Source organism: Ictalurus punctatus, chromosome 11, assembly GCF_001660625.3.
Source record: "Ictalurus punctatus breed USDA103 chromosome 11, Coco_2.0, whole genome shotgun sequence".
NCBI classification, from domain to species: Eukaryota; Metazoa; Chordata; class Actinopteri; order Siluriformes; family Ictaluridae; genus Ictalurus; species Ictalurus punctatus.
Window position 1 is genome coordinate 28,303,699 of NC_030426.2, and position 15,000 is coordinate 28,318,698.

At 44.0% G+C, this 15,000-nt stretch overlaps 1 protein-coding gene across 12 annotated transcripts in view; it reads left to right on the forward strand.

The window, feature by feature from the left end:
- itpr1a (inositol 1,4,5-trisphosphate receptor, type 1a) overlaps positions 1 to 15,000 on the forward strand; it is a 66,405-nt gene that overhangs the window by 40,574 nt on the left and 10,831 nt on the right. For 5 of the 12 annotated variants that reach the window (XR_008397234.1, XM_053683865.1, XM_053683868.1 and 2 more), the window contains 14 exons: positions 3,042 to 3,167; positions 6,353 to 6,481; positions 7,012 to 7,132; positions 8,011 to 8,195; positions 8,280 to 8,428; positions 8,575 to 8,686; positions 9,073 to 9,108; positions 10,552 to 10,599; positions 10,769 to 10,898; positions 11,133 to 11,296; positions 11,407 to 11,587; positions 13,652 to 13,905; positions 13,994 to 14,194; positions 14,450 to 14,560. Coding sequence is in view for 11 of the 12 variants with exons in the window: in XM_053683865.1 (XP_053539840.1) it covers positions 3,042 to 3,167; positions 6,353 to 6,481; positions 7,012 to 7,132; positions 8,011 to 8,195; positions 8,280 to 8,428; positions 8,575 to 8,686; positions 9,073 to 9,108; positions 10,552 to 10,599; positions 10,769 to 10,898; positions 11,133 to 11,296; positions 11,407 to 11,587; positions 13,652 to 13,905; positions 13,994 to 14,194; positions 14,450 to 14,560 (1,947 nt within the window). In the remaining variant the exon portion in view is untranslated. Of the gene's footprint in view, positions 1 to 3,041; positions 3,168 to 6,352; positions 6,482 to 7,011; positions 7,133 to 8,010; positions 8,196 to 8,279; positions 8,429 to 8,574; positions 8,687 to 9,072; positions 9,109 to 10,530; positions 10,600 to 10,768; positions 10,899 to 11,132; positions 11,297 to 11,406; positions 11,588 to 13,651; positions 13,906 to 13,993; positions 14,195 to 14,449; positions 14,561 to 15,000 lie in introns of all 12 variants that reach the window. The other 7 variants (XM_053683871.1, XM_053683875.1, XM_053683876.1 and 4 more) reach the window with 4 other exon arrangements.

The following is a 15,000-nucleotide window of genomic DNA, read 5'->3' on the forward strand; positions in this document are numbered from 1 at the left end:
GCGACACTGATCGGTGCTTACGCGCCAACGATGTCAAACCCAGAAGACACAAAGGACAAGTTCTACAAAGACCTTAATCCTCTATCCGCTTGAATGTGCCAAAGACGGACAAACTGATCATTCTTGGAGATTTCAAAACGTGTGTTGGATCGGACAGCCAGATGTGGAATGGAGTCATAGGGAAGCATGGCATTGGCAACTGCAACAGCAATGGCCTCCTTCTTCTTAGAACCTGCAGAGAACACCGGCTCCTTATCACGAACACGTTGCATCGACTACGGAACAAAACCACTTGGATGCATCCAAGGTCCCACCACTGGCACCTCCTGGATTACATCATCATCAGATGCATCAACAGACGGGACGTTCGCGTAACAAAGGCAATGTGCGGAGCTGAATGTTGGAAGGAAAAGCGACTTCTGATCTCGAAAATGAATCTTCAGGTCAAGCTGGCAACACGCCCGCAAGGGAAAAAGGTGTCCAATCGCTTGAACGTCAACAAATTGGACAACAGCAACTCTCGATCATTTTTCGAGAACAAACTGAACACTAACTTAAATGCTATGCCAGCCCAAAATAGCAACATTAATGAACAGTGGTTGACTCTTCGTGATACTCTCTATTCAACTGCTACCGACGCTCTCGGACCCAAGAAACGTGTGGACCAGGATTGGTTTGGCGAAAACAATGAGGATATTGCCAAACTACTCGACAGGAAACACCAGCTCTACAAAGCCTATCAATTGGACAAATCAGCTGCATGGAAGAACGCTTTCCATGATATTCGCCGTGAAGTGCAATGTAAATTGCGACAGATGGAGAATTCCCGGCTACTGAAGAAAGCAGAAGAAATCCAAGGCTTTGCAGATCGTGGAGTAACAAAGAAATTCTTCAATGCCATCAAAACCCTTTATGGACTTCAACCTTTAGGCACGTCACCCCTTCTCTGCGCCGACCGGTCAACTCTCATCCCAGAAAAGTCACAAATACTACATCGGTGGGTCGAACACTTCCAACATGTGCTCAACCAACCATCGGTTATCACTGTGGATGCATTGGACAGGCTGCCACAGGTGGACATGAACAATTCCTTGGATCTCCTCCCTTCCATGGAAGAAACTCAAAAAGCGGTCAACCAGCTATCAAATGGAAAGGCGCCAGGCTCCGATGCGATTGCTGCGGAGATATACAAAAGCGCCGGCGCTCAACTTCTCCAGCAATTGACTCTCTTGTTTCAAGAAATCTGGATGCAAGGCCGGATTCCTCAGGATTTTAAAGACGCAACCGTCGTCCACTTATACAAGAAGAAAGGAAATCGTCAAATTTGTGACAATCACAGAGGAATCTCACTTCTGATTATCGCCGGTAAAATTTTAGCAAGGATTCTTCTTAACCATCTTACCACCCATTTGGAATCAGGTCTTCTGCTTGAAACACAATGCGGCTTCCGAAAAGAGCTGAGCACCGTGGACATGATCGCTGTTCGTCAATTGCAAGAAAAATGTCAGGAGTAGAACGTCAGTTTATGTACTGCATTTATCGATCTCACGAAGGCATTCGACACTGTGAACAGAGAAGGTCTGTGGACAATTATGCACAAACATGGCTGCCCGGACAAATTTATTCGCATCGTCCGAGGATTTCACGACGGCATGCTTGCCCGCGTCATCGACAATGGCATCATATCAGACCCCTTTTCAGTCACCACCGGAGTCAAACAAGGATGTGTTCTTGCTCCAACACTCTTTAATCTAATGTTCTCCGCCGTGTTGTGGGATGCATACAGGGACGAGGACCCTGGCATTGAACTTCAATACCGTACTGACGGTAAACTGTTCAATCTGCGAAGGCTTCAAGCGGTGACCAAGGTTACCTTTCAATATGTGCGTGAACTGCTGTTTGCCGACCACTGTGCCCTCAATACCACCGCCGCGATGGACATGCAAAGAAGCCTGGACTTGTTCTCCACCACCTGCGACAACTTCGGACTGACCATCAGCACCGACAAAACAGTTGTGAAGCATCAACCTGCTCCAGGCGCGCCCTACAAAGAACCTGTGTTGCGGGTCAACAACCGACTTCTATCTGCCGTTGACAAGTTCACCTATCTCGGAAGCACCGTTTCTTGGTGTGCTAATTGATGATGAAGTGATCTTCCGGATTTCAAAAGCCAGCTGCGCTTTCGGACGTCTAAGGTCATCAGTTTAGAATCGACATGGAGTTAACCTATCTGTGAAGCTCTGTATGTACAAGGCCATCGTTTTATCCTCCATGCTCTATGGCTTGGAAACTTGGACTGTCTACCAACGGCACGCTAATAAATTGAATCACTTCCACCTCAATTGCCTTCGACATATACTCGCCATCAAATGGCAGGACAGAATCCCAGACACTGAAGTTCTGGAGCGAACAAAACTACCCAGCATCTTCACAATGCTGGAACAAATTGGTCGGATACGCGCCTTCCCAAACGCATCCTATACGCCGAACTTGTAGTTGGATTACGATCTTGCGGTGGACAGAAGAAACGCTTCAAGGATACTCTGAAAATGAACATGAAGGACCTCAACATCGATCATAACAACTGGGAAATTATTGCACAAGATCAGAACACCTGGCGTAGAGACGTGAAACAAGGAACCACAGCCTACGAAGAAGAAAGAATCGACGAAGCAAGAAGGAAGCGCCAAGCCAGAAAACAAGCCGGAAGCCAAAGGCCCATACCCCAACACAGGAGTCAACCAGTCTGCCCACATTGTGGCTGCACATTTTGTGCCCGCATAGGGCTTGTTGGACATTTGCACGTACATAGAAACGCCGCTCCATTTCAAACTTCTCTGTAATGGAGGCATAAATGGAAACTTCGGTCTTCGTCGAAATCGACGGATGAACTCCTATGTGTGTGTGTGTATGTGTGTGTGTGTGTGTGTGTGTGTGTGTGTATGTGTGTGTGTGTGTGTGTGTGTGTGTGTGTGTGTGTATGTGTGTGTGTGTGTGTGTGTGTATGTGTATGTGTAAGTGAAATGTGTTTGTTGTGTCAGGTGAAGATGGCGTATGTGAACTTCCTGAATCACTGCTACGTGGACACGGAGGTGGAGATGAAGGAGATCTACACCAGTAATCACATGTGGAAGCTGTTTGATGATTTCCTGGTGGATATCTGCAGAGTAAGAGCCCTTAAAGGGCATTTTATTATTATTATTATTATTATTATTATTAAAACTTCTGAAATATAATCTGCAAATGTCGTAATTACACACATTTACACAGATTCACCGTTCTCATCTCACTTAGTTTTATTAAACTTTCCTGAAAACCCAACTCTCACACGCCTCACACACACACCTCACATCATTATACCTCACACACACACACACCTCACATCATTATACCTCACACACACACTCACATCATTACACCTCACACACACACACCTCACATCATTACACCTCACACACACACACATCTCACATCATTACACCTCACACACACACACCTCACATCATTACACCTCACCCCCACACACACCTCACATCATTACACCTCACACACACACACATCTCACATCATTACACCTCACACACACACACCTCACATCATTACACCTCACCCCCACACACACCTCACATCATTACACCTCACACACACACACCTCACATCATTACACCTCACACACACACACATCTCACATCATTACACCTCCACCTCACACACACACACACATCTCACATCATTACACCTCACACACACACACACCTCACATCATTACACCTCACACACACACACCTCACATCATTACACCTCACACACACACACCTCACATCATTATACCTCACACACACACTCACATCATTACACCTCACACACACACACCTCACATCATTACACCTCACACACACACACATCTCACATCATTACACCTCACACACACACACACACCTCACATCATTACACCTCACACACACACACCTCACATCATTACACCTCACACACACACACCTCACATCATTACACCTCACACAGACACACCTCACATCATTACACCTCACACACACACACACATCTCACATCATTACACCTCACACACACACACACACACACACACACACACACACTTCACATCATTACACCTCACACACACACACACACACTTCACATCATTACACCTCACACACACACACACCTCACATCATTACACCTCACACACACACACCTCACATCATTACACCTCACACACACACACACACACCTCACATCATTACACCTCACACACACACACACACACACACACACACACACACACACACACACACACTTCACATCATTACACCTCACACACACACACTTCACATCATTACACCTCACACACACACACACATCTCACATCATTACACCTCACACACACACACCTCACATCATTACACCTCACACACACACACACTTCACATCATTATACCTCACACACACACACACACCTCACATCATTACACCTCACACACACACACACACACACACTTCACATCATTACACCTCACACACACACACACTTCACATCATTACACCTCACACACACACACACACTTCACATCATTACACCTCACACACACACACCTCACATCATTACACCTCACACACACTTCACATCATTACACCTCACACACACACACCTCACATCATTACACCTCACACACACACACGCACACACACTTCACATCATTACACTTGAACACCTGATATTAAATCTGTTAACCTCGCGGTGGTGTGTGTGTGTGTGTGATAATCAGCTCTTATGTTTTTTATTCAGTTGGATTACTCGACTTAAACTTTCTGTGTTCATTCGAGTTTTGATTAAATCTTCATTCACACTAACAAGCAACAGATCCTCAGCTTTTCTCCATCACTCTGCAACATGGAGCCATGATTTCAGCAACCGTAACATTTAAGCTGACATTTTTTCAATTTTATACAAATTCGGTATGAATCATGAAGGCAACAAATCCAAGCGTATGTCTGGAATGATTCTCGGACCGATCCTGTGGCGCGTGTGCTACGACGTTTCTTTAGTTCCTACCTGTGATTAGTTCCCGCAAAAATGGAAGAAAACCTTATAATTTTTCATCTTCTGTCACATACCAGCTCTCATTAAACAAGTACAGAGAAAAATCAAGCTTGTAAGGAAGTAGCAGAGATCGTTTGTCTCTGCTGAGTGTACGTAGCTAGTACAGCTAGCTCACTTTGCTGAAATGCTGATGAATCCAGGCATGATGTTTAAATCAAACTTGAATATATTTTAAATAAAAGTTTAAAGGTTTATTAAATCGTATAGTAGGCTGTAGGCGGGATATTTGGACTGCTACTGTTTGTCATTAGAACTAAAATAAATACTGGACAGGCCACGCCCACAACAGGCAGCTGTTTTAGATATGTCTTTGATTATTTACAAACTATAATTATTTATTGCTGCTGATGTTTTGCATATTTTTAAGGCTGTGCCTAATAAAGCACCAACAGATTCAGCCAGAAAAGAAAAGTTTGCACTCAACATCTTCACTTTCTTAATAACATTAAAGTATTGGAACTCCCTTTTGTATTTGGGTCATTTGTTGGCATTAAAACAAATTTACTCTGGGACAGATGTGTCACACAGACACTTTAACATAAAATTAGCTGCATCTTTTATTTGCTTTCAAAGAATTTTGCTAATCACCAGTCATCAGTAATCTCCACCTCACACCCTCCAGAGACACTCCTCCTGTCACTAGCATGCTAAACGTCTGGGTTACACATGTAACCCTGTTCCCTGAGAAAGGAATGAGACGTTGCGTTTAGCATAACACTGTGGGAGCACCCTTGCGCGCGACCGGCATCTGAAGCTTGTGTAAAATTATGCCTATTTATAAGCCTGCCATGATCAGCTGACGTGGCAGTTTAGCGTGTCGCGTGATATATATGTAGCACCTGTGAACCGAGCCGTCAGCCTCTATTATCTGAAGCGAAGACACAATTCACAGGCCTGCCCTGGTATGACAAATGTATGACAAAGCTATGCAACATCTCGTTCCCTTATCAGGGAACAGGGTTACATGCATAACCCAGACAACTAAACACACTAAACATATATAAAGCAAGTAAAAATGAGGAACAACACAGAAAGTTATGAGCTATTTTGCATATTAATGTGTATTCTGGTTTAAATATACTACAAGTGGTTACAATCTGATCAAAATACAATCCAAATCAAGGTGCATGAAATGACCAGGTGTAAACAAAGTCTCTGTTGTGATGTCAGACACCCATGTGACCTGTATGACCTCTATATGACCTCTGCATGACCTTTGTTTCCTCTTGGCAGGTGTGTAACAACACAAGTGACCGTAAGCATGCAGACACGGTTCTGGAGCGGTATGTGACTGAGACCATCATGAGCATCGTCACCACCTTCTTCAGCTCACCATTTTCTGACCAGAGCACCAGCCTGCAGGTGACGGACACTGATGGCAGCCAATCAGAGAGCTTTAAAGATCTGGAGAGCTACTGCTGCCTCCAAAGTTCAAACAAATGAACTTATGTTCCTCACAGTTTTTGACTGTGAAAAGCAAAATACAAAATGAATAAAACACTTGAGGGTGTGCAATTACAGGAAAATAATCAGTGACCAGGTCTGAAACGAGTTTCTGCTACCGTCCTGAGGTTAATTATTTTCCAATAACAGCACGTCACCAAGTGTTTTATTCCTCTTACACCAGTGCAAATGATCAATAATTGCAATTATTTATTGATCAAAAAAACTATATTATTTATCCAGTTTTAGTTATTCTTAATGTTGTGGAACATTATAGCGTCACTGAGTGTAAGGCTGTCAGTACAGTGCTGAGAGATCGGGATGTTGTGGGTGGAGTCTGGGCTGTGATTGTTGGTCAGGGCGGGGCTTATCGAACGGTCAGCTGTTGATCCTCTCCTCGAGATGATGGTTGGAGCTGTGGTGGTTGTTTGTGTTTGTGTGTACCTCAGACTCGGCAGCCGGTGTTTGTGCAGCTGCTGCAGGGTGTGTTCCGTGTGTATCACTGTACCTGGCTGGTCCCGAGTCAGAAGGGCAGTGTGGAGGCCTGTATAAAGGTTCTGAGTGACGTGGGTAAGACCTCATCCAGCAACACACATCCTCCATCTCATTAAATCCACTCTGTCTGAAAGCTGAGGAGATCTTGATTCGTTGTGTAGAATATCGAACGGTTCAGGATTAAAAGTGTTCACACCTGAACAGCGGATCAGCGAAAGACCAAGAGTCCGAGAGCGATCCATTCAGATGAATTCAGTTGCACAGTCTTTCCAGATGTGCAGTCTAATCATGCAGCTGTATGAGTTGTTATTTGATATGATTTCATAACATGCTTGTACGTCCATGTTTAGAATTATTCACACCGAGTGCAACACATACTTTCACTGCATATAAATCTCCAAATCAGATCAAACAGGACTCGCTGAGCTCACTCAGGCATGACTGAACGATTCACTGACTCCTACATGACTGAACGATTCACTGACTCCTATGTGACTGAGCAATTCACTGAACTGACTCCTACATGACTGAACAGTTCATTGACTCCTACATGACTGAATGATTCACTGACTCCTACGTGACTGAACAATTCACTGAACTGACTCCTACATGACTGAACAATTCACTGACTCCTACATGACTAAATGATTCACTGAACTGACTCCTACATGAATTGTCACATCTACAGAAAACCGCTTCGACCCAAAACACGGCATGTGATTCATTTCCTGCAGTGAGTCGATTCAGAGTCGAATCGCTTTCTCAGTAGAATTTACCTGGATGCAGACCTAGACCACCTTGCTGTTGGTCCTGAGTGTGACTGCTGTGTTTTCACCTGCCTAAAGAACCTGACCGGGGAGAAAACCCCTGAGTTCGGTTCAAACACATTAAACACTGTATGAAATGTGCAAGAACACTAATATAAACCTGCATAATATAAACCTGTGTTGCAGCTAAAGGGCGAGCGATTGCTATCCCAGTGGATCTGGACTGTCAGGTTAATAATCTGTTCATCAAGTCCAACAACATTGTTCAGAAAACAGCTCTGAGCTGGAGACTGTCTGCTCGTAATGCTGCTCGGAGAGACTCGGTCCTCACGGCCTCCAGAGACTACCGCAACATCATCGAGAGGCTACAGGTGATCATGTGACCACTGCAACCTGTTTTACACTGTCTATACGTCTGTACGGCGTGTTTATTCTGAGTGTGTGTGTGTGTGAAGGACATAGTCTCAGCGTTAGAGGAGCGTTTGAGGCCTCTGGTCCAGGCGGAGCTGTCTGTGTTGGTGGATGTTCTCCATCGTCCAGAGCTACTGTTTCCTGAACACACTGAAGCTCATCGCAAGTGTGAGAGCGGAGGATTCATCTGCAAGTACGCACTTTTACACAAACACCAACAAACATTGTTCACTACTGAGTTCACTTTTTACACACACACACACACACACACACACACACGTCTGAAAACACTGTAGGCATGTCTTAAACACCGGTGGTATTTGTTCATGTATAAAACAGGCTGATAAAACACACAAAGCAGCTGCTGGAGGAGAACGAGGAACGTCTGTGCATCAAAGTTCTGCAGACACTCCGAGAAATGATGACCAAAGACCGAGGATATGGAGAGAAGGTAAGAGCAGGCGAGATGTGAGGACTTTAGTGAACATCTTTAAACATGATCAGCCTGAGTCGTATATTTACACACACATTTATAGATCAGTTAATGACCCAATCAATCAGAATAAAACAGTCTAATCTCAACTCGGACTCCTTCAGATTGGTGGAACTGGTGAACAGAGCTGAGAGTCTCACACACACTGCATGTTTCCTCACACTCTTCATGCCTGCTTTTGTCTGTAAAGCACATGCTTATGCATTTACTGCAATGAACACCTGCAATAAACAGCTGTAATGAACACCTGTAATGAACACCTGTAATAAACACCTGTAATAAACACCTGTAATAAAGGTGTGTGCTTCACTAACACTAACGCATCCTTCACTCCTCTGTTGCAGCTCATGGCGTATGATGATGAGATGGATGTTACTGAGGTTGTTTTTTTTCTTCATCTTCTCTTTTCTCCTTTAGATTTTTCATCAGACTTCCATTTTTCTGTATAGAACGTCATGTGTCGTGCTTTTAGTCTGTGTTTAGTGTGTGTTTTAACGTGAGTGTGTGTTTAGTGTGTGTTTTAACGTGAGTGTGTGTTTAGTGTGTGTTTTAACGTGAGTGTGTGTTTAGTGTGTGTTTTAACGTGAGTGTGTGTTTAGTGTGTGTTTTAACGTGAGTGTGTGTTTAGTGTGTGTTTTAACATGACTGTGTTTAGTGTGTGTTTTAAGGTGAGTGTGTGTTTAGTGTGTGTTTTAACGTGAGTGTGTGTTTAGTGTGTGTTTTAACATGACTGTGTTTAGTGTGTGTTTTAACGTGAGTGTGTGTTTAGTGTGTGTTTTAACATGACTGTGTTTAGTGTGTGTTTTTAACGTGAGTGTGTGTGTTAACGTGTGTGTTTAGTGCGTTTTAACGTGAGTGTGTGTTTAGTGTGTGTTTTAACATGAGTGTGTTGAGTGTGTGTTTTTAATGTGAGTGTGTGATTTAACGTGAGTGTGTGTTTAGTGTGTGTTTTTAATGTGTGTGAGTGTGTAGGACTGTGAGGAAGTTATTGGGGGTAATATTTTGAACATATTACCCCTAAATGTTTGAATTAATAATACAGTGTTTGAAAGCACTGAAAAAGTTCAGTGGAGATCATTGGTGCAGTTTGTCACTTTACTCGCGGAACTGAAACACTTCAGTCTTTTATTTTATTCTTTATTTGTTTAAATGAAGAGGTCATTGAGATCATTCAGGTCTCTGGTCATTTCCCACCTCTTGATGCAGGATTAAAGCCCTTTACCTAGTCAGGGTTCTAGCTGTAAGATGTGATGTCACAGTGGTGCAGTGTGTTGCGTTGTCTCATCACAGCTCCCGGTTCTCCCTCAGCCTGGGTTACTGTCTGTGTGGAGTTCCTCATGTTCTCCTCATGTCCATGTGGGTTCGCTCCAGGTTTTCTAGTTTCCTCCCCTTCCTAAAAACAAATAATTACGTTGATTGACTATGCTAAAATACCCCTAGGGGTGTGTGTGTGTGTGTGTGTGTGTGTGTGTGTGTGTGTGTGTAAAACCATGGACCCTGGAGCTTTGAGGGGGGAACGCTAACCACTGTGGCACCGTGTCACCTGTAGCACTACTGCAGATCAGAGTATACTGTAAGGTAATGAAGAAGTTCTTTGATTATTGCAGGTGTAGAAACATGTAAACGTTACACACCTGTTCTGTAGATTTTAATCTTTATCTCATCTTTCCTTTCTGATTGCTAACTCTCTCATCATGGGCTTTTCACTAATCTTCTAAATACACATGATTTAACCAGTGAGCAGCATGATGCAGTGTGTGTGTGTTCACTCTGCATGGTGGTGATGACTAACCCTGCATTAGTGTTCTGCTCTACTCACTCAGCAGGTGGATGTGAATCTCCCACCAAAACTACAGGAGGATCACAGAAGGGTATGTTGCCATGACCTCTGACCCCTAACCCTTTAACTCTCAATGCTGGGGTCTGGGGTCATGAACTCTGCACTCGTTACACATATGACTGGGCCCGCCCCCCTGCCCCCTGCCTCTCTCAACCCCCCCCACAAACACAGATTGACTGTTAATGTGCATGCTCTCACAGGGCGAGGCTCTGAGGCAGTTACTGGTGAACCGTTACTATGGTAACTTCAGGAGCGGAGGGAGAAGAGACAGTTTGACCACCTTCACTAACTCAGGACTTACACCTGCAGGTCCAAACAAGAACCAATCAGGTAGGTGCTTTTCTAACGGGTACATCTGCAGGAGTAATGGTTCCATCTGTTCCATTTGTGTCAGAAATGTTATATGAATGTGTGCTGCAAAAATGTGACTGTGTGTGTTTGTTTGTGTATGTGTGTGTGTATATGTGTGTGTATGTGTGTGTGTGTATGTGTGTGTATATGTGTGTGTGCATGTGTGTATATGTATGTGTGTGTGTGTGTGTGTGTGTGTGTGTGTGTGTGTAGGTCGAGCTGAGATGTCTTTAACAGAAGTCCAGTGTCATTTGGACCGTGAGGGGGCATCTGACCTGGTCATCGATCTCATCATGAACACAAACAGTGACCGCGTCTTTCACGAGAGCATCCTATTGGCTATTGCTCTACTGGAGGGCGGGAACACAACTATACAGGTCAGAATGGACACAGAGTGTATATCTCGTCCTCTGTGTGTGTTTGTGTGTGTGTGTGTGTCTGTGTGTGTGTGGTGTTGTAATGTGTCTGTGTGTCTGCTTTACTGCAGCATTCGTTTTATAAACGTCTCACTGAAGATAAGAAGTCAGAGAAGTTCTTCCGGGTGTTTTATGACCGAATGAAAGCTGCCCAGCTGGAGATCAAAGCCACCGTTACCGTAAACACTAGCGATCTTGGCAACAAGCGCCGTGACGACTATGCTGACCGAGACACACCTCAACGGCGTAGAGGTCAGCCGTGTAATTTCAGCATCTCTTCTAGCTAAAAAAATCTAAGGAGTTGAAATTGATGGAGAAAAGCAAAAAGAAAGACTGAATAAATAAAATTTTAATCAGTTGGGTACCACATCTAGTACATGTAGATGGCTGTAGATGTTCTTCCTTGGATAGCCTTAGGACGGTAAATGCCACAAATAGTTTGTACTCAAGTCTCAGTTAATAACGTCAGTTCAATACAATAGACTTTAAGTTAAAATTATAATGAATTCAAAAATGACTCTGATGTTTAAACTCACAAGTTTTTGACTATAGTATGCAGTATGCAGTTTTGACTATATAGTATGCAGCTACAGAGGGAAATTATTTATTATCGCACTATTTGTTTAAATGAAGTTAAGTGCATCATTCCTCTATATAGCGTGTATACACTGGGACATGTCGTTTCTTCAGGACCATGGTGCAACACAGAACAGTACACAAGACAACACAACAGTGTGAGACGAGTGCAAGACAACACACAGGATAATAAATACACAGAACATGGGCTGTAAACGGTAAACTGTTGTGTGATGTAGCAGCAGTAAGTATAGCAGCAATACTGGAAAAACAAGTTCTATAATGTAAAGTGACTGGTGCAGCTGTGTAAAGTACAGGTGTGTAAAGTGGAGGCATGTGACGTGCAGGTGTGTAAAGTACAGGTGTACAGTGGTATGAGTCTTACTGGGTTAGGTGTTTGGCTACCCCAGGTGAGCGTTGGGAGACAGCAGGGTGTTGAGTAATCTGACTGCCTCAGGGAAGAAACTGTCGTGGAGTCTGCTGGTGGTGGCACGGATGCTCCTGTACCTTCTGCCAGATGGCAGGAGGGTGAAGAGTCCATGAGAGGGGTGAAAGGGTCATGAAGCGGCAGCTGTTGAATGAGGCATCAGTGGTGAGTAGAGAGATCCTGATGATCTTTCCAGCTGTTCTGTTCCACTGATGTGCAGTGCTGAGTGGTTCACTGGGGCTCTGCTGAAGTCGACAATCATCTCTTCAACAAACGTCTTTTCAACATTAAGAGATAGATTGTACACTATTCTGTGCTCTGGTGCACCTCCTCCCTGTACGCTGACGTATCACTGTTACTGATGAACCACATGACTGTAGTGACATCAACAAACATGATGATGTGATTATAACTGAACTTAACACCACAGTCATGAGGCAGCAGTGTGAACAGCAGTCTCCTGGAGATGTCCCTCTCCACCCTGTGCCCTACATGGTGTGTAGGGGCAGAAGTGCACTATATTGTGTGTAGGGGTAGAAGTGCACTATATTGTGTGTAGGGGTAGAAGTGCACTATATTGTGTGTAGGGGTAGAAGTACACTATATTGTGTGTAGGGACAGAAGTGCACTACATGATGTGTAGGGGAAGAAGTGCACTATATTGTGTGTAGGGGTAGAAGTGCACCATATTGTGTGTAGGGATAGAAGTGCACTACATGATGTGTAGGGGAAGAAGTGCACTATATTGTGTGTAGGGGTAGAAGTGCACTACATGGTGTGTAGGGGTAGAAGTGCACTACATGATGTGTAGGGGTAGAAGTGCACTATATTGTGTGTAGGGGTAGAAGTGCACTATATTGTGTGTAGGGGTAGAAGTGCACTATATTGTGTGTAGGGGTAGAAGTGCACTACATGGTGTGTAGGGGTAGAAGTGCACTATATTGTGTGTAGGGGTAGAAGTACACTATATTGTGTGTAGGGGTAGAAGTGCACTACATGGTGTGTAGGGGTAGAAGTACACTATATTGTGTGTAGGGGTAGAAGTGCACTATATTGTGTGTAGGGGTAGAAGTGCACTATATTGTGTGTAGGGGTAGAAGTGCACTACATGGTGTGTAGGGGTAGAAGTGCACTATATTGTGTGTAGGGGTAGAAGTGCACTATATTGTGTGTAGGGGTAGAAGTGCACTATATTGTGTGTAGGGGTAGAAGTGCACTATATTGTGTGTAGGGGCAGAATTGCACTATATTGTGTGTAGGGGCAGTTTCAGATTGCACCCTGGTCCCTAACGGATTGGTCGTTCTTTTTTTAGGAAAGGACTCGGTGGTCATGGTAACAGACGATGCTCGGGAACAGCTCCTGGAAGCGTCTGCAGTGACTAAAAAGGCGTTTGGCTCATACCGACGTGATGCTGATCCTGAAGAGGTGTACGGTCACACTGACGGTGACAAGGGGGGTGGGGACAAAGGGGCGGAGCAAGGCGAGATGAGCCCGGTCATCCTCATCATGCAGCCAATACTGCGCTTCCTTCAGCTGCTGTGTGAGAACCACAACAGAGACCTTCAGGTGTGTGTGTGTGTGTGTGCGTGTGTTTGTGTGTGTGTGTGGTACATGGTTTGTGTGTATGACACTCATGTTATTTCTCCTTACACAGAACTTCCTGCGTTGCCAGAACAATAAAAATAACTATAACCTGGTGTGTGAGACGCTGCAGTTCCTCGACTGTATCTGTGGCAGCACCACGGGGGGTCTGGGCCTGCTGGGGCTCTACATCAACCAGCACAACGTCGCTCTCATTAATCAGACTGTAGAGAGCCTCACTGAGTACTGTCAGGGACCCTGCCATGACAACCAGGTAAACACCATCACCATGACAACCAGGGAGACACCACCACCAACACGTATAGCTAGGTACACACCATCACCATGACAACACAAGTACACCATAACAACTAGGTAAATAATATCACCATATATGAACAGGTAAACACCACCACCTTGTCAACCAGGTACACTTCATAGATAATCATACACAGTCACAAAATTAATAATTCCTTACATTTATATAGCGCATTTCTAGGCACTCAAAGATTCCTGTGTGTGTGTGTAGAACTGCATTGCAACTCATGAGTCTAATGGCATCGACATCATCATTGCTCTGATCCTGAATGACATCAATCCTCTTGGGAGGAAGAGGATAGATCTGGTCCTGGAGCTGAAGGTGACCTGTTTTACTCTTACATGACACACTCATACTTCTGCCTTACCCAGTGTTTTAATTAACAAGGTAACCATGGTATACCGTGTCCCAGAGAATCAAGCTTTTGCCAACACGATCACTCTGACGTTATAAACAAACTGCATGATGTGGCTTTAACATCAGTTTTATTAACAGTGACGTACAAATGAGAGACACATCACATCTAACCTCAATATTAAAATTAGCTCATTGTGCTACTGTAAATGTTATCATCTGATTTCCTCGAACAGCTTTTATTTTATAGCGTGATCTTAATCGTGTATTTAAAGAATTTATTTTAGTTACACTGAAGGACATGATTGCAGGCTGCAGTGTGTGTTTTAATGTTTACTTATGATACATGTTTTAGTTTAGCATTTCGCTCTTTTCCGAGCTTTAAACTGGCTTTGCTCCCATACACA